Raw genomic sequence first — 19794 nt, 5'->3', positions numbered from 1 at the left:
TTAAGAACTATGTTGATCACTTCCAACATGCACCCCTTCCTCCCCAGGGTTCTCTCTCAGCAACTGGGTCCTTCCACTAGATAGCTCTGTGGGGCTAGCAGGCAGAGCCCTATTGCCAAATCAAACCACTATGTCCCACCCCTAATATCCTGTACCTAAATACAGTCATACCTCGGGTTGCAAAAGTGATCCGTGCAGGAGGCACGTTCGCAACCCGCAGCGCCGCATCTGCACATGCACGTGACACGATTCAGCGCTTCTGTGCATGCACAAAGTGCGATTTAGTGCTTCTGCACATGCGCCGAAACCCGGAAGTAACCTGTTCCGGTACTTCCGGGTTCAGCGCGGTCCATAACCTGAAAATGGGCAGCCCGCAGCGTTTGCAACCTGAGATATGACTGTAGTCTTAAGGAATGACAGCAGCAAATACAGTCCTTTCACTGCGGAGAGTTCCATGGTGATTGGGGATTCCTCTCCTGGTAATGGGTGTGGTTAGAAGATGAACAGTCTCCTTCCTCTTCTGCACCCTGTGATTGCTGGTCCCTGCTTGTTTCCACTGTAACTGCATAGAATTTCTCCTGTTGCTGCAAGTGTATTTTAAAAAACAAACCCAAACACAACATGCAACTGTTACAAAATAGGTCTCTTTATAGAAAGTTGTAGAGGTAATCATCATTATAAGAACAAAATGGGTTTGCCAGGATTATGGAGACATTTGGGAGATATTTAGCTCAAAGCCTATTTTTACAAAACTTTTCATGTACCAATAAAGGACTCCCAGGAAATATTTTTATTGCTACTGTATTTCAAAATAAAACTTCAATTTACAAGTTATATATATATATAACTGGCATGAATATTAAACTCCCACAAATTTGTAAAAAGGTATCTTACGATTTTTTCTTGATTGTTTTACTCATTTGTTTGCAGCATATAGAGAAACTAACGGTACATATCCTACCCAAGTTCACACGTAAAAAGTGTCATTTTAAATAAAACACAAATGGGTTTATCAAAAGTTCATTTCCATCAAGAAACATGACAAAAGTGCAGAAAAGTTCTGTTACAGATACTTCTTAATATGAACAACTGGATAAGATAAACAGTGTTTTGGCAGGAGGCTAGTGTGGTAAAATCCATGCCACCAGTACAGCAGTCCCTTTAATCTTCCAGCTATGGAACCTGATGAAACCATTACAAGAAATAAGAAGTTTTACAAGTTAACAGTGGTTCACACAGTTCAGCTACAGTGGCATTCTAGGGGTGCCATTAGGAGTGGCCCTCTTGGTCTTCTGAATTTGGTTTTGATTCTTCCGAGCTTTCACCGCTTTCATTCTCACTTCAAATACTTCATGTATGGCCTTACGGAAACAGTGGAAGTTGTAGTCTATTAGCCCTAAAGAAAAGAACAGAAATGTTCCATACTCAAAATGCCATGGGCAACAACACAATTAAGTAAACTCTTTTCTGTGGTATGTACTAGAAGTAAAGGGCTAAAATCAGATTTCTCTCTTAAACGCAACAATGTAAGAAAAGCTGTCAACAACTACAGAAATTTATGTACAATTTACCAAGAACTACACATTATTTTAAAATGCACCATTGCGATGTTTGAATTTAAGCACTAAGCCAGTAACCTCACTCAAAATTAATGCTAATAAAGCTCTCTCACTTCCCTAAGTGAAGAGGGTATAAATTTTAAGTGGTTTAAATCTGCTGTGTTAGCCCTTTGTTTTTCCAGGGATTCAGAAGTCATGTGATACTGAAGCCACAAAATAATGAAGACCAGCCAAGTTTTATGAAATATATTTTAAGTTGAAATACCTCTCTATGGAGACTGAAGTCATGAAGACTAAGTTATTCTATGCACACATTCCCCACAGCATTTGGAGAGTAAGTATGATGCAATAAGTTTACAAAAACAAAAGGCAAGGAAGTTACTGCTGCTTAAGTGGAAACTCTTGTGTGTACTTGTGTATTTAGAGGATGGTAGGAAAATATAGGAGTAGAATGAGAGGTGAATATAACGAGAAAGTGTCATTCCTGACCAAGCGTTAGGGAGGAGAAAAGTTCCATTTCCAGAAACCCTCTAGTGTTGGACTAGGATACACAGGTTCAAATACCCTCTCTACCTTTAAAGCTCCCTTTGTGACTTTAGCCAAGTTGCAGTCTCAACTCTTAACCTCTCACAGATATGTAATAATAATGAGGGACAAAGAAGAACATTATGCCACTCTGAACTGAAATGACCAGATATATAATCTAACAACATGAATACATGTCTCCAGCAACTTTAACAGAGGCTGTAGCAAGCCCAATGATCAGCTGTAATACCTCCATACCCTCTGCATTCTTTACTATAGTTTTGTCACAGCTTCTACATATGGAATCACCAAGACAAATATTTAATTATTAATTGAGAACAAGATTCTGAAGGATTTTTAAACTTTCAAAATGAAGTTCAATACCTTTTCTTTCAAAGCTTTCTTCTCTGACAAAGCAAACTAGCGCCAGGAACTTTGTCACTTCCTTTAAATAAAGGACTGTTGTGTTGTTCAGTTTTATTATTGCTGTTGATTCTTTGTCGTAAGGAGTTCCTGCTCCATCTGCTTTGAGCCTGAACAGCAAGACACAGGTGATGTTGGGGAGAAGATAAATGCTGTGATTTTATCTGCTTGAATGAATACGTTTTTATTGCTGCTTTCAAGTCTATTTAAAGCAAAATATGTTCGAGGCAGATATTGCCAACCTTTTTAGGCCCGTGGTAACATTTACAAGCTGGAGAAACTCTTGTGGGCAGACCCTCTCCCCTAATCAAGCACACACCACAGCCCATTCCACCAAATGCTTCTTTCAAGTCTTAATTCAGCAGAGGAAGAAGACCCTTTGGGTTCACATGCACCTTTGGGTGCTATGTTGATATTCCCTGATCTAGTGTGTAAATATCTTATTTCAGCTCCGTTTTCAATCCTAGGCTGTTTAAAAATTTGCAGTTTTAAAAAAATTCCTGCCATGTATTTGATGGCTTGCCAGGGATAAAGTCGCTTATGTCTCAGCCTCAGTGGAATTATCACTGATTTTATTTACATGAAAATTACAATGCTGCCCTTCTAGTGACCAGGCCTTTGTGTAGAACTTGTGGTGCATTTTAGGAGCTGTTACTAGAATCTCTAAAATATAATATTTTGTATACACAAGTACCCCCCAGTTACATCAGCCAACTGGCTCCTGTTGGAAGACCTTGGTTTCTAGTTAAAAAGTGCTGTAGATTAAACAAGTCTAAGGCGAATTCACTTAATCTTTTCTGCACCCCAGCCTATTCTGCTCTATCAGCTGTAAAAGCTTTAGAGTTTCAAAATCACTTTTATCTACACACACATAACTCTGATGACCTTTCTCTCTCACACACACAGTGTCTGCTTTTGCAATTAAAGTTTTTTTCTATTCTGAAACAACAAGCTAGAAGATCATTACTGCATATGAAAGAAAAACCTTCTAATCTTATTACTACTCCATTTGCATTTTAATTGTTATGTGACTTTAAGGCTTATAGGTTGCCCAAGACAGACAAGCACAAAGTATGGCGTAAGAATACTTTTTGTTGTTGTTTCTTCACTCACCCATAAATGCAGGAGATGTCAATGACAACATCTATCATATCACAGCTGAGCTCATAAGTCTGCATGTCCACTGGGGTACTGTCTGTTGCAATATAAATTTTACTGACTACATCAAAGAGAAAGGCTTTCTCAATTCCAGAATTCTACAAGGAAACATGGGAGGATATAGATTTCATTGAAGGAACCAAGTCTTTAGACAATAAAGATGATGTGCATGAGACAATAAAGTGTGCATGAGAAAAGAAAAGCTGGTGAAATATGGTATTATAAAAATAGTCTTAGTGTAATTCTTGGGCACAGACCAACAGAACTCACATTGCTGTGTCCCACTGAAAGTATAACTTGGTGTTTGATCTGCAATCCTAACACCAAGCTATGCTGAACAGTGCATCAGAACAGTTCTGATAAATATATGAGCTTGTAACAAGAATCATAGAGACCTAAGTTACATTCTAGCAAAAGTTTGAAATGAATTGTTGTTTACAAGCAAGCGAATGTTTTCAAAGTAATTCCACATCACTGAACAGTTTTTATTGGCATTTATTCTCATATACCAAGTATCCTAAACAACACATAACACAAAAATGAAATTAAAAACAAACAAAAACAGTGTTTTGCAAGAAAATATACAAAGGCTCAGGAAATACATATGCAAAAGAACAACAACTATTTACCGAGATAAAGATGTTAAGCAAGTTCTCCAGTGTTGGGAGCTGGGGGATCAATTTCTGTACCACTTTGCTAAACGCTTCAAATATTGAATGGTCGTATATGCTTGTTAAATAAAAGCTGGAAAAGGAAACAGACATCAGTGTATCTCTCTGAAATGAGCAGCTCTGGAAAGTTTGTAGACAGAAATGAGGCGTCATGGCGCTTCCAGACAGGAGTTTGTGGAATTAGGGCTGCCCATGCATGCAAGTTCCCCTGCCCCACCCCCTGCCCATGCTGCCATCATCAAAATGCCAGCTCAGACTTTATTTAATTGGGATTTCCCCTTACTGTGGAAAATTCAGCAAGTAAAAATAATCCATTATACATCTGCATGCACTCCTGGTGTAAAAACTCATAAGGAAACTTCTTTTGATGGGTGATCTGACACATGATGTTTCAGTGAACAGTCTCTTATCACCACACCTGTATTTCCATTTGCTCCTCACCCAAGCATAATCTAGCAGTTCTGATGAGTGTGCCTATTTTTACCATTTGCTACATGCTGAAGTCATGTTCAAATTGCACACCCCACCCCTCCGCCAAGCCTGGCAAAAGCACAGGCCTCCACTTAGCGAATTGTAAAATGTGATAACTGAAGCTGGTATCCTTGTGAGGTTAGCCATAACAGGGCTCTCATTCCTCCCTGTTTGTGGAATCTTCTAAAGGGATGCTCTTACAAGAAATAGGGTTAAAGTGCCATCTGCCTACTATTTAACGACTATCATCTTGTGTATTACTTGAGTAAACGGTAAATTATATCCTCAACAAGTTTATCTCTTAAGCCAGGGTGGGGAATCTTATTCAGCATGAGGGCCGGGTTCTCTTTTTGGAAACCTGTCAGGGGCCACATGCTAATGGTGGGAGGGCCCTGAGGCAAGTGTGGGTAGATTAATGGCTGTAAGCATTATGTTTCCGCCATAGGCTGGTTTCTATACACCCCACTCTGCCTTCCATCCAGGCAAGGAAGAAGGGACACTGTAGCCAGAAATGCAGAGCAGGGTCATTGTGGGGTGTGGACTAGAGAAGAGACTAGGGCCAGACAGGGAATTCTGGAGGGTTGTATTTGGGCCCTAAGCATCAAAGGATATAGTTTGACTATGCTGTTAACAGTTTTCAGGATTCAGGTACTACATACAACCAAATATATTATTTTCCCATGTCAATTATTGAGTATTCATTTTAAAGCTGAGCATTAGTCAATTTTGGGCATAATGCTGAACTCCAGCCTAAAAAGCTCGTGATTTCTAATTATTTGACCACTGCATCTCTCAGTTGGCCATACCACTGCTGTGTCACCCTTTTTTCCTTAAGATTTTACAAAAAGGTGGCACATGTGCTTGTTCAATATGTGAGGCATACTGCTTTTTTCATTCTCCCCTGTCCCCAAAGCAGGCTTTATCAATTGTTTTGCTCTCCTCACCTCAAGTGGATTTTTTCCAGCCCAGCATCTGCAAGGTCATCATTTGCCCTCTGATGAATGTCTCTCTGTGTTTCAATCTTGTGATCATCAGACAAACCATCTACTTTGTGGATAAATATTTCAAAGTTTATGTCTGGATTCACTTTATATGCTCTTGTCACAGTGAGATGCAATCTTGCCAAAGCTTCCATATAGTCATCCTACAAACCAAAAAATAAACTGGATAAATGCTTTGCTTTTGTAAATCCAATTAGGAATTAAAGTGTTTAATCTTTACTTCTCAAGTTTTTAAAGGGTGGGTTTTTTTACATCTTCATAAACAAAAATCACAACGTGAAAGCACTTCAGCGAGTTATCAAGCACTAAATCTTAGCAACACTCCTACATTTTGAATCTTGTTTTTCCTGCCTGTCTCTTTCATCTTCCCTTATTAAAGCAGCTGTTTTAACAAGTACAGGTCACTTGCTTGTTCCTTCTGTGTAGTGTTCACTACACTAGTTCCTTCTGTGTAGTGTTCACTAAGAAATAGGACACTTTTGTGATGGTAGTTTTAACTAGGCATGAGGGATCATCCCATTTCCATTCTGTGTTAGTTTCGCATGCTTCATTCATAAATCTCAAGCATTGTTTTAGTATGAGTTGACTCTTATAAAAATTTCAATTCTGCTACATGTATTAGTGTTTCAGATAATACATAGAGGTGCAAAAAGCATACTGTCATGATGAAGTCTACATGTACACAACAAGGAAAGCTAAAATAACAATATTTACACTATAACAATGAGAACTCAGGGCAGGATCGATAGAGCTGCTCTTCCACTCGTGCTTGTGTGGGCGAGGGAGATCTGGTTTTTGCCAAATCACTTGGATGTAGGCCCCTATAATACATATCACACTACTCCACAGGGTCCCTCAGAATCAGCTTTTGAGGTGTGTGAGCAAGGGGCTATAGTGTGAAGGGGGACAGAGGAAAACTCTGCCTCAGAAGGGAAATCCTGCTTGTCATTCTCTGGATCTTGCCTGTACTAACGAGAGAGTCAATCACATTGTGTGTTGCTATTCTTATTGAAGATGTGAAGGCCCAAAGAGAAATATCAGAAAAATTGGGAATGGGGTGTGTGAGAAAGGTATTTTTATGGCTCTTCACATCTCTACTTTTTACCATCCATTCTACTGTTGGGTGATGTTTGTGTGTGCAAATTTAGGGTATTTGGTCTAAGCTAAGATCATAACCCAAATCCTTTCCTTACCTGAGAATCAATAACAAATATCAGTGCTCCGGTGCCTCGGAAAATCATCTCATAGTCAAAGGTAGGGTCAAAAAAGTCAATTTGCCCAGGAAAGTCCCATATCTGAAAGTTAACAAAGGAGCTGTTGGAAACATCCTCCCTGCAAATCTTATTAGTGCTCTCCAAGAAAAGGGTTTCATTCGGTGACATTTTATGAAACACAACTTTCTGAATCGAAGACTTTCCACTTCTTCTCAGTCCCATTAGCAGAATTCTTGGCTTGACTTCAGTACTAAAGGGCTCATTGAAATCTAGAACTGAATAAAAAGAAAACATTATTTGCAAAAATAACAACAACAATAAAAACAGGTGTTTATTTGCAACCAAATTCTAACACAATTTCAACTGATTTTACTCCCCAATCCTACCGTTTTAGGATTCCTTCCTTTCCAATGCCAAAGAGATCAAGCTTTAGTTGACTGATCTAATGACTAATTAACCTCTGCATTTCCCCTTCACCCTACCCACCAGATATTTTGCCAGCAACACCTGCTGGTTCAAAAGACAACTCACCTCCCTTAAAGAATAACGTAAGCTACTGATGGTGAAAAATGCAGAAGACCCTCAGAATTAGTATTGCATTTTGTAAGCTGTTACAGTCACAGGATTGCTAGTTTTATTACTTAATAATCAATCAAGCTATTAAAACTTTAGTTGACTGACTGGTGAGGGAAAATGTGAAAGCATTGAGACTTACTGTTTTTGACTATTTTTGTTAGTATGATAGTGAAAGGAAGCAAAAAATATTAAATGCAGCCTTTTCTTCCAAGAATACAAGTTGCAGCTTTTTGTTTTCTCTATTATACCCTCTCACACTTCCTTAGTTATCTCAGAAAGGCACCTGTATTGGAGGTTTTGAGGAAGGCTGGTACAAAAATATTCAAAATAAGTAAATAAAAGTATTTCAGGTATATTGAAATAGACAGTGACCAAAGAAAAATATGCATTGCTGTATGTGACATCTGGAATAATTAATGCTATATACTGGAAGAGCTCCCAAATACCCAAACAAATATGTAAAATGGAGCAGCATACCTTCCTCAAGTAAACTAACATGGGTGTTATGATTCAAATATGCAGTACTTCATTTAAATCTTTTTGAAAATTAATAAGGTTGTATTATTGTATTGGAATGCAAGACAAGATACGGTAGTAAGAAATCCCTTACCACTGTATTTTTTCAATAATTAAGTAAAAATCTTTTATTTTTTTTCTTTAGTTACCATGGCCTTCTAGTAAATGTAATCTTTTGTTTAAGATGTTGGTGTTGGAATTCAACATCAGGAGAGCCACAGCAATGTAGATCTTAATTCCCTGCCTTGTTCCTGATGTAGGTCTTCACTCCCCGCTTCTTCCCTGGTGGGGAGGGGCACAATTTTGTGGCTCATTTTAGGTGCTAAAATGTCCTGGGCCAGCCCTGGCCACAGCTTCCCTTATCCCTGCCTTATATGGTGCAGCATTCAAATATTCAAACCTTTCTACCACCTGCAGTCTGTAGGAGTATAACCCAGAAAGAACAGTACCATGTGCTATTTCTGTACATCCAGATCAGTTCTGAAAGGGAGCTGTGAAACATGAGATGGCACATATGCTCACTGAATCATGGGAGAAGACCTCTGATGGAGAAGAATATTCATTTTGGAGAAGAACACCTATTTCAGAGGCCGCTACACTGCAAGTAATATTTGTCACATTCCCTTTTCTTTGAAGGAAAAAAGAGCACTCTTACTAGAACAAGTGCTCCTTAAAGTAGTGTCACTGGAAAAGCTGTTTTGCTTATAAATGCACAGATTGTCAAGTGTGTGTGTGTGTGTGTGTGTGTGTGTGTGTATGTGTGTGTGTGTGTGTGTGAGAGAGAGAGAGAGAGAGAGAGAGAACTATACAGACTCTATAGAAGTATAAACTCCTTTGCACAAAATACCAACAATGCTTTCTATGGATTAATGTCAAAAGGACACTTTGAAACATAAATCTAACGCTTCCCTCAAGAAATCCTAGAGTCTGAAGCAATTTTCTATCTTTTCCCAGCTCTGTAAAACAGACGAAAATGTAGCCAAAAAGGAAAACAGTTTGTGTTATGCACAAAGCAACAGGTGGCAGAACAGCCTATTCTTTTTAACACAAAAATGTAGGTAACCATGGTTAACCCATTAGCAGGAAAAAAAGGGTTTCTCCTTTTAAACATGCCTATAAAAATACCCTTTCTATACCATCACACCAGTGCACACAATGTCATCAAAAATATGCAGGCAGACCCTGGAGCAGAGCCTGGTAATAAGGGAACTGACATTCACAGCTGCAAAGGCGCTCTAAACACTGAGCCCTCTACAGCTGTTGCCTTTTATGGGCCTGAAGTCTGCCTTCCTTATTTCCTTAGATCTCCCAAGTTCGCATCAGTAAAACACGTGCAATTTGTAAGAGACACTGGATATCTGTACCACAAATACCAATAGGAAGTACTTTATTAAAGCTTATCCCTCCCTCCAGATACTGTTTCAAGAGTTTGACACATTTATTAGGATAGTTTTCTCCCTCTGCTCTTAAAACACAGGCTGAACCCAACCTCCCGTCTCCAGCTTATTTCCCCTCCCCCAACTCAGTGAACTTAGTTTTACTTTCCTTTAGTTTCTCATTGACGTTTCATCCCATTGCTCGTCTACATAAGTTTCCTCCCAGCTTTATATCATCTACAATTCACTTCTGAAGCAACCCATACAATCAGCTGCGCAGCCACTTATGTTTTTATTTCCGTGCTCTCCCAATGCTCTCTACCTACCTTATTCCACTGTCTGTCACATGCCTGGACACCTCCTCCCCTTCCCCCTCTGTTTTCTCCCTGTTCTTCTTTTCCTGTTCTTCCCCACAACAAGACAGACACAACAGACAGTACTCTAAGTGCCTACTTGTTCCGCTCCCCAAATGCTCACTTATTATTTGGACACAAAGTCTAGATCCATAAAACTATCTACAAAGAAAGTTTTAATGATATTTTTATATTGGTCTGCTTTTCTGTATTTTTGGTGCTGGCTTCTGCGTTACATATGCTAGATTGTATTATTTAAACAATCGTATTTTTCTATTTGATTGATTTTTTCAAGCTGTCAGAGGATTTGGCCAACGGGGCAGTCTATAAATGTAATAAACAATAAAATACAAAGTTAGATCTGACTCTAGCCAATCAGCTACTTATTCCTCTTTCTTACATCCCATCTCATACTTAATTTCCGTTGGAAAAACAATGCTAGGTGTCATGCGGCACTTCAGGTTGTACCTTTGGACCCGAAATCCCCTTCCATCCTGATCTCAGGTATGCATAAGGTAGAGGTGGGCATTCAGTAGCAAGGTAAAAGCGGCATATGTTGAGGCCCTCAATGGCTACTTACAATTTTCTGGGTGGGACCTACACCATGATATTGAAAACATAAACTAGATGGGATGGGGGAGTAACGCCCCTCCCCATAAACTAGACCCTGGCTCACATTAAATATGGTGAACCTTTATATTTATGCAGCAAAAAAGAACCATGCATAAAGCTGGAGTACCATTAGTGTTTTAAGTGTTTGTGCTGTAAGCCAGGAGACTCCTAGTTTGGGGCTGCATACACAACATACATTTAAACACATCCACCACCACCCCAAGAATCCTGGGAACTTTAGTTTGTTAATGTTGCTGAGAACTGTAGCTCTGTGAGGGGGTAAACTACACCTGCCAGGATTCATGTGTATATGTAGCTCAAATCTCTCCAACTACAAGATGGCTTTAGCAAGTCTCACCCAACGCTTACCAAGATAATGAATGTAAAGTGCTCCAAACTTTCTGAAGTGATATACAAAAATATTTCCATAAAAAGCACGAGAAATCTATCCTCTCCCAAATCTAATCCTCCCAACAGATTTCTCATTGTCAGGTGCCATCCTAAAGATAAAATACATCTCTCGCTGTCCGTTTCATTTCTCCACAGAAATTACTGTAAGCTCCAGCGCACCCCACCTCAGTGACTAATGCCATAATCACACCTCTCTTTCAGTCTAGTCGTGTGTTCCAAATCTCTGTAGTCAAACTCCAGGAAGGCTTGCTTCTCTTCCAACCCATCTCATTCCTAGCACCACCCATCCATGCTCCAAATTCTAACCCCATTCCTAAACTAATGTCTCCAACTCCCAAACCTGATAAAAGGTAAAGGGACCCCTGACAGTTAAGTCCAGTTGCGAACGACTCTGGGGTTGCGGCGCTCATCTCACTTTACAGGCCGAGGGAGCCGGCATTTGTCTACTCCGCAAACAGTTTTTCTGGGTCATGTGGCCAGCATGACTAAGCCGCTTCTGGCGCAATGGAACACAGACACCAGAGCAGCGCACGGAAACGCCGTTTGCCTTCCTGCCGGAGCGGTACTACTAATCTACTTGCACTTTTGGGTGTGCTTTTGAACTGCTAGGTTAACAGGAGCTGGGACCAAACAACGGGAGCTCACCCTGTCGCAGGGATTCAAACCGCCGACCTTTTGATCAGCAAACCCAAGGCTCAGTGGTTTAGACCACAGTACCACCCACGTCCCAAACCTGATACCACCCCCCAAATTCCCTCCTCTGCCCTAAAACTCTTACCCTATTCCAAATGTTAGCCCTGAGACATCAAGTACCTCTGAACGTTTATGTTTAGAGTGGTAACTCGGGTTAATAACTTAATTAGTTCTGGAGGTCTGTTCTTAACCTGAAACTGTTCTTAACCTGAGGTACCACTTTAGCTAATGGGGCCTCCCGCTGCTGCTGCGCCACTGCCAAGCGATTTCTGTTCTCATCCTGAAGCAAAGTTCTTAACCCGAGGTACTATTTCTGGGTTAGTGGAGTCTGTAACCTGAAGCATCTGTAACCCGAGGTACCACTGTACTTGTAGCCCCATGTTCTAATATCTCTCCTTCAAGGCCCTCACTCCATACTCTACCCAATTCAAAGCACAGCCTTTCCCACCCCAGAAGTCTTCCACATCCCCACAACCTTATTCCCACCTGTATTGCCAGTGTCTTGAAAACTGTTGTACTTGTACACCAAAGAGAATGAAAGGCTTCTATAAGCGGGGCCAGTCCAGGACATTTTGCTACTCAAGGCAAAGGACAAGCACAGACGTTGATTGGACTTTGGCAACTGAATTCCACTTCCAATACTGGTAATGGGACACCATCCTCTACCACATCCAGGGGCAGCAGGCTAACATACAAGCTTCATGGCACACAAAGCTCTGTCCTCCAACCACTATCACCGTCTGCACCAATTCCCCCATTCTGCTGTACGGACGTAGCCTGTATGAGACCCTTTGCAATCTGCAAGAATCCAGGATCACTCAGCATTCACTTGGGCAGCATGACGAGACTTTGGTTCTGTCTTGCCAAAAAACAAAGCAAAGGGGAAACCCCAACCCAGTTCAACAGGTTAGGTGTGGGCCGGTCCCAGTATTAGGCAGAGTGAGGCAGCAGATACTGGGGAGGAGGATGAGTCAAGAGGTCAAGGTAATGGAAGCTGGAATAGCTCTGTCACGAGTCTCAGTGTCATGGGGTCTCAGTGTCATGGGGTTGAGCCCCACATTGGGCAACATATTCCAGCATTGCAGGGGGTTGGACTAGATGATCCATGTGGTCCCGCCAAACGCTACAATTCTAGAAGGCCTCTGCGTATTCAGCCGCCTGATGTGCCCCCTAAGCCCTCCTGCAGCCCTCAGGTGTGGTGGCAGGCAGCGTCCCTTTCAGTATATCTGCCATCCGAGTCAAAACTGGGACACCACCTTGGCCCTCATTGCCTCGTGTAACAAAATGACTTGGGCCACTCAGGTTGCTGTGGGCAGAAAGAAAGAAGGGGGGGTGTAGCATGGCCATAGCCAATATTTTTGTGGGGGGTGCAGGACATTGTTGAGGGGGGATTGATCAGTTAAATATTTCTATTCTTTTACTTGATGGGGAGGGCAGCTGCCCCCCCTCTTTGGCTATGCCCATGGCATGCAGGGCAAACATTATGGGTGCAGTTTGTTGCCCCCCCTCCCACTCCTAGGGGCTGAGGTTCCCCAAAGTCCATAGGCATTGCCATTCAAAAAGGTGTGTGTCTGTGCACCCGCGTCTTGTGATCGATTACGTAGGGCGGAGCTTACCTGTGTCACTCACAACAATATTTTATCCAAAGTGGGCACCCCCGTGACCCAACCCCGCTTCCTTCCTCCCCTTTCCCAGCCCCGCAACTCTCCCCAGTTCTCCCGGGTGCGCTGAACGCCGCCTGCGCGCAGCCCGGTGGGTTCCCCCCTCTCTCTCTGCCGCTCACTCCGCCCCAAAACAATGGGCCTGGCAGTCACGAGGCCGCCCTTTCCCTTCGGGGCAGCGCCGCCGCCGAGCTACTTACACGCCCCGTCCCCGCCGTTCTCCGGGTCGCCGTCCGAAAACGATCCACTCCCGTCCCCGTAATCTGCAAGCCCCACGATCTCGTCTTCTTCCTCGTCTTCGTCGTCGTCTTCTTCCTCCTCCTCTTCATCTTCCTCCTCTTCCTCCTCCTCTTCTCCCTCGTCCTCTTCCTGCTCCTTCGGCTTCCCCGGCACCTGGCTCATCCTGCTCCCTCCTCGGGCTTCTTGTCCCTTCTCCGAAGGCAGACCCCGGCCGGCTGGCCGGACCCCCAGCGGCACGCTCGCCCCGCCGCCGCCGCCACGAGACCCCCCGCGCCCCTCGAGGCTGCCTCTCGCCTGGGACGCTGACCTAAGCTGCTCCCTTCCCTTGTATTTCTTCCTCGCCGCCGCCGCAGTTGTCAAAGGAAAGTCAGCCGAGGCCCTGCCGTCCCTCCCAGAGGAGAGAAACTGCGTGACCCAAGTCACCTGACACACTCACACACACTCACTCACACACACACACGGAGTAACATAATAGTAGACGCCGAGAAACGAGCCACTCGAGGGAGGGGCCCTCCCAATGAACACGCGCGCGCGCGCACGCATACTTTTTAAATAGATATAGATAGATATATTAAGGATTCTCATGCCACACGGAGGGCGGGGCCAGCGTTGAATTTGCGAAAGGAAAGCCGCGGGGTTTCAAACAATGTTTCAAAACACACCGTCCCGCCTCGCCCCCAAATTAGGTGTTTGTGCTCTTTGTATGTAGTGGGACGGCTGCGGTGGTGACTAGAGTCGAGAGTAGTGCAGAGTTGGGGATTTTGACAGGTATACTTTTTTATTTCTTTCTGTAACACAGTGACATGACAGGATCTCCCAAAAGTCATTTTTTTCTGAACAGCTATTAAATGTATGGGTGTCACTGTCTCCTCTTGCATTTGGTATCTGAGCATGTACAGAGTACTTATGTCCCCATTAGCTTACTAACACATCTGAGGGTGAAGTATTCTGGTCAGATTTGAGAGCCAAAATCCCCCTTTTAACATACAACTGCAGTCCTAAGCATGCTTACCAGGGAGGCAATTATACAGGGTGAGTCCTTTAAAAGAGGCCCTGTGGATACAGAGTACACATGTTCCACAGGCCTCTTTTAAAAGACATGTGAATACCCACACCCTTCTACCTGGGAGTAAGCCCCATTGAGGCTTATTTCTGAGTAGACATACAGAGGATTGCACTGTCAGTCTCACAGAAGGCAGCAAGATTTTACCTGAGGAAACCTTCAGAGAACCACACCGCAAAGTGTCTTTTGAAAAGTGCTGTCTTCTCAGTATTAATCCACAAGTTCAAGCAGTGGCATTGAATAAGCTGGCAAGACAGGGACAGTAAAGATGAAAAGTGCACCCTTGAAAATTTGCAGACAGGTTTAGTCAGGTAAGATGCTTCGGAGTGACTGGTTTACATTATACAGTTATGGTTGCACAATCCTGTGGCCAGTAAGCAATCTGTTGCTTCTGAACGTGCTTGTTGACTCATGATTTGTAAGCGATAGGAGAAATCCATTATCCTCATGACCAGATGGTTCATCACTTTAAAAATATTGCTTTATATGTTCTGTTACTGAGCTCAGGCGCTTGAAAACAAATACAGTGGTACCTCATGTTAAGTACTTAATTCGTTCCGGAGGTCTGTACTTAACCTGAAACTGTTCTTAACCTGAAGCACCACTTTAGCTAATGGGGCCTCCCGCTGCTGCACGATTTCTGTTCTCATGCTGAAGCAAAGTTCTTAACCTGAAGCACTATTTCTGGGTTAGCGGAGTTACCTGAAGCGTATGTAACCCGAGGTACCACTGTATAGGCAAGGCCTGCTTTTTTGACCCAGACATACACCGGAGGGCGGAACCAGCCCACTGATGCAGCGGGGTGAAGCACTTGCCTCAGGTGGCGGATGAACACCACTTCCGCCACCACCAGAATGCGCCCTCTCACTGGAATGCCTCTTGGGATGGAGAAGATGAGCCACAACACCTTGCAGGATGCCTTTACTTTCACCCAGTTTTGGGGTGAGCGGAACACCGGCTGTGTGTTCCAGTGGCACCAGAAGTGGTGGCGGGGAGAGTGGTGTTTGACCTGTGGAAGCATTTTTTGCATATTCAAGTCAATCACTGAGTGATTTCTTTTTCCCCCCCTTAAATTTGTGCTGCTCCTTTTGCCACATCTGTTTTCCTACACAGAAAGTCAACAGCCAGATCCTAAGCATGATTTTTTTATTTTTTATTTTACTGAGAAGCAAGTCTCACGGCGTTCCATGGGACATATATTGTGATGAAAAAAATTAGGACACGCGAGTCAAGGAGGGTCAGACGAATTCCGGACCGTGGCCGCTAGATGTCGCTCACCAACGCCCATCTCGACCTCTTGACTCCGCTCTCTGAGCAGCAGATCTTTTTCACTTTGGGCTGTTTCCAGGTGCGGCCGCTAGATGGCAATGCCGGAGCGGATGGTGAACGCAGAAGCCTCCCCCGCCCCACGCCGGAGAGCAAAGTTACCTGCGGCGTGCATTGGAGCAGGATTTCGTAGTAACTTTGCAAACCCTTTTCACGAGGGTGGAGCAAGGGAGGACCGAGCCTAGCGCTCCTACGAGGGGCAGCTGGAGCGGCAGAGATTCCCCCACCTCCCCGCTTCCTACAAGCCCATCGTTTTGCACGGTTTGTTCGTCCGCCGAGCTGGGATGTGCGTAGCAGGGCGCCCTGGGAGAGAAGAGAAAAGGTAGGCATTTAAAATATACATATATGCATTGCATTGAGCGGGGAGGGGAGGGTTATCCCTGCATGCAAGAGAGGGTTCTGCAGCCAAGTCTCCGTCTCTTGCACCGTGTCTACATTTTGTAAACAAGCAGAAGGAGGGGAGAATCTTTGAATACAAGAGCTCTCTGTAAGGAACTCCTCTGTTTCTCTCTCTATTTCTCCCCACCCCCAGCTCCGGTTTCTGTGATTGTTTGGCCGCTGCAAGTGTTGCCTCTTCCTCTCTCGCCCCTCCTCCTAATCTCAGAACCTTCCAGGGCTCAGGTCTGAGCCAGCGTTAAACCATAACACTGCCTGGATATGCCAATGCACACCCTGGTTTATGTAGGAAGGCGAGAAAAAAACAAACAAAGAAAAAAGCCAGACGGGAGTCTAAGCATAGCCAGAGTGCCGCCGCCTTCTCCTTACCAATCAGAGAAGCAGCAACAGCTGGCCCAGGTCACACCTGAGATTAGGAGACTCAATTTACAGCGGGGGGGGGGGGCAGAAGCAAACGGGAGTGGGACATGAAATGTGTCTCTTACCTTTGCACTGTAGTTAAACACATGCAAAAGTTACAGGTTCTACTCTCTCTCTTCTTCATTCCCCCCATCCAACCAAGATTAATTTAATTACAGCCCAAGGACTCATTCTAGCCAGACAGAAGCACTTGAGAACCCAAAGCAAAGGCTAGTGAGGGTTGTGGCTGAGGGGACACAGCCCAGGAAGAGAGACCTGGGTGGCTGCATTTGGCTCCTGAGCCCGGCTTCCCCATTTGTTGACTTGTAGGTTAGACTTCATGCCTTCCAGGCTGAGCTGAGAGTCCAGTCCAGCCAGGTATGCTCCAAACTTGATGGGGAAAATCTAAATGGCCACAGTAGGAGTAATTCTCCTGCAAGCCTCATTGAAATAAATGGGAGCTGTGCATGTGCAAGATATTCAGCTCATGGTCATTTCAGTGCGATTTGTGAAGGGACTTTTCCTGGTGGATTCTGCCCACGCAATAGTCACCTCCCTCTTGTCTCTCACTAATTAATGGCACTCCAAGTCTGCTACCCCTACTTGCCTCATGGTAAGCCCTGCTGTCAACACCTCTCATTTCCAGAATCCCGTCACCTGTATTTATTTAAGAAGAAAACACATCTCATGTTACATACCATATTTTTCACCCCATAGGACGCACCGGCCCATAGGACGCACCAAGTTTTTTGGGGGGGAAATAAAGGGGGGGAAATTATTTTTCCCCCCCAGGCGCTTGTGGGGCCGGCAGCGGGGAGAAGCGCTCTTCTCCCCGCCGCCCGCCTGCAGACTAGGTCCAAGGACAGCGGGAAGACGCACTGCGCCTCCCAGCTGTCCCCGGAGCTTGCGGGTCTGGCGGTGGGGAGAAGCACGCGTCTCCCCGCCGTCAGCCTCCAAACCACATCGGGAGACAGCGGGATGGCGGCGTTCCGCCTCCCCGCTGTCCCCCAACCTTGTGGGGCTGGCGCTGCGGCTCTCCTGAAGCCTGGAGAGCGAGAGGGGTCGTTGCGCACCGACCCCTCTCGCTCTCCAGGCTTCAGCGAAAGCCTGCATTCGCCCCATAGGACGCACACACATTTCCCCTTCATTTTTGGAGGGGAAAAAGTGCGTCCTATAGGGCGAAAAATACGGTACTTTCTCTAAACGATAGGTGCTTCAGTGGAGGGTATTATGATGTGTATCCCAAATGTAAGTTGTCAGGTGTTGACTGCCTCACATGTGGTTTCCCTCCTGCCCCCCATGTATAAATGCACTGGGATCAAATAATCTCCTGCATTTTTGGAAGTTTATGAAGGTTTCGTAATTGTGAAATTAACCATATGCTATTCACCAACAGTCTCTCTCTTTTATTTTAAATACTTTTAAAAAAACTTGCATTCATTCCAATTATAGGTAGACTTGTCACAACCAGTTCTCATTAGAGACAAGTAAGACTGAAGACAGAATCTGTTAAACAAAAAATTGCATTGAGCAAGTTTATTATTATAATTTGGGTCTTTTACAACACACTTTGCAAATTTATTGCAAACACTGAATTAAAACGCTACTTTTAGGCTTTTACATATGCAGAAAAATGGGATTAAAGTATTTTAAAACAAGCTATGTAAAGGGAAAGGGACTCCGTTAGGTCCAGTCACAGGTGACTTTGGGGTTGCGGCGCTCATCTCGCTTTATTGGCCAAGGGAGCCGGCGTACAGCTTCCGGGTCATGTGGCCAGCATGACTAAGCAGCTTCTGGCGAACCAGAGCAGCGCATGGAAATGCCGGAGCGGTACCTATTTATCCACTTGCACTTCGTGCTTTCGAACTGCTAGGTTGGCAGGAATAGGGACCGCGCAATGGGAGCTCACCCCGTCGCGGGGATTCGAACCGCCGACCTTCTGATCAGCAAGCCCTATGCTCTGTGGTTTAACCCACAGCGCCACCCACGTCCCTTCAAAATAAGCTATAGTGGTTGTTAAATATAGTAAGCTGTTACCTATATTTTATGGTGTTTTTATACGTATATAACACACTTGGGTAATTGTGTAATTTCAGTGATTGACTGTGTTGGCCGAAGACAGTTACGAGAAAATAAAATTAACTGTTGGGTGGGAGAGTTCCTATAAGGAAGTGGAAGCTTTGGCAGAAAGTTACTGTTTGAATAGTTAATGTTGATTTGTGTGCATTTCAGTATTCCATTTGCAAAGTATAACACCTTGCAAATACAGTGTATTAAGATATGACCAGATATTATCTGTTTCCATAGCTGTATAAAGAATAAAGCTTCCTTTCTTTTATGACTTGGAAATGACAACTAAGCACAATAGTTAGCATGGCCAGTCCCTGTCTTGCTGCTGTGCCACAACAGCTCTGCATATATCCATTTCATACACCAGATGTTTTAACAATCATCCCCCCCATCCCCCTGTTCAATATTGGCGGAATATTTTCACAGCCACACCGAACGTATTCCCATAAACGTTAACAAATGTGTGTTGAATCAGCCTCTGCTTTGGCAGTGATGGCTCTCTTTGTGCAACTTAACTTTCAATGCAAGTTTTCTCCATGTTTATGTATGGTTGGTGACCATTACCTGCAAATTCAAAAAGTCCTGATCTTCTCCACTGCCTGCCCTGAAGCACATAGCAGCCTAGTCAAGAGGGCAGGATCCTCCCATCTCTAAAATGCAGTTATCTATTCATTCCAAAACAGTGCCTGTCATCTTCTTATTGAAGAGATGAGTTGCAATTTGCTTCAGGCACTTTAGAACAGGGCTGGGCTTAGTCCTCTATCTTTTAAGCTTTGTGTTGAGTATTAAAGTAACACAAAGCACAAAGCTTGATGAATATTCAGGTAGATGTAGAACACCTAAATTTATAAAAAACGATAGCATATTCTTGAAGCACTCAGCTTGAAACAGAACATAAAGAGTGATAGAAAAACGGTGTCCTAGCTAATGTGATTATATGCTTGTACAAGATATACCATTTGTAGATTTATTACTTAGGTGCACAGAAGTCATGCCATAATTCAGTACTAGGGAGGGACTGAACACTCTAGTTATTTTCATATGCAGTGAAACATATAGCAGGGGTGGATTGCAAAAAAG

At 43.7% G+C, this 19794-nt stretch overlaps 2 protein-coding genes across 8 annotated transcripts in view; one reads left to right on the top strand and one right to left on the bottom strand.

The window, feature by feature from the left end:
* Positions 1-625: 625 nt before the first annotated feature.
* Positions 626-13922, bottom strand: RRAGD (Ras related GTP binding D). Its single transcript, XM_081905585.1, has 7 exons — positions 13421-13922; positions 7002-7297; positions 5752-5951; positions 4295-4409; positions 3621-3763; positions 2469-2617; positions 626-1396 (listed from the first exon to the last, which is right to left on the bottom strand). Exons 1-7 carry the CDS (start codon positions 13620-13622, stop codon positions 1245-1247), a joined length of 1257 nt encoding a protein of 418 aa, XP_081761711.1. The 5' UTR covers positions 13623-13922; the 3' UTR covers positions 626-1244.
* Positions 13923-15845: 1923 nt separating this feature from the next.
* Positions 15846-19794, top strand: part of ANKRD6 (ankyrin repeat domain 6) — a 66033-nt gene continuing 62084 nt past the window's right edge. For 2 of the 7 annotated variants that reach the window (XM_081905548.1, XM_081905547.1), the window contains exon 1: positions 15888-16171. The gene's annotated coding sequence lies outside the window, so the exon portion shown is untranslated. Of the gene's footprint in view, positions 16172-19794 lie in introns of all 7 variants that reach the window. The other 5 variants (XM_081905545.1, XM_081905553.1, XM_081905552.1 and 2 more) reach the window with 5 other exon arrangements.

Source organism: Podarcis melisellensis (assembly GCF_964234715.1).
Source record: "Podarcis melisellensis genome assembly, chromosome: 3".
Lineage (NCBI taxonomy): Eukaryota > Metazoa > Chordata > Lepidosauria > Squamata > Lacertidae > Podarcis > Podarcis melisellensis.
This window is presented reverse-complemented; position numbering and strand designations above follow the sequence as displayed.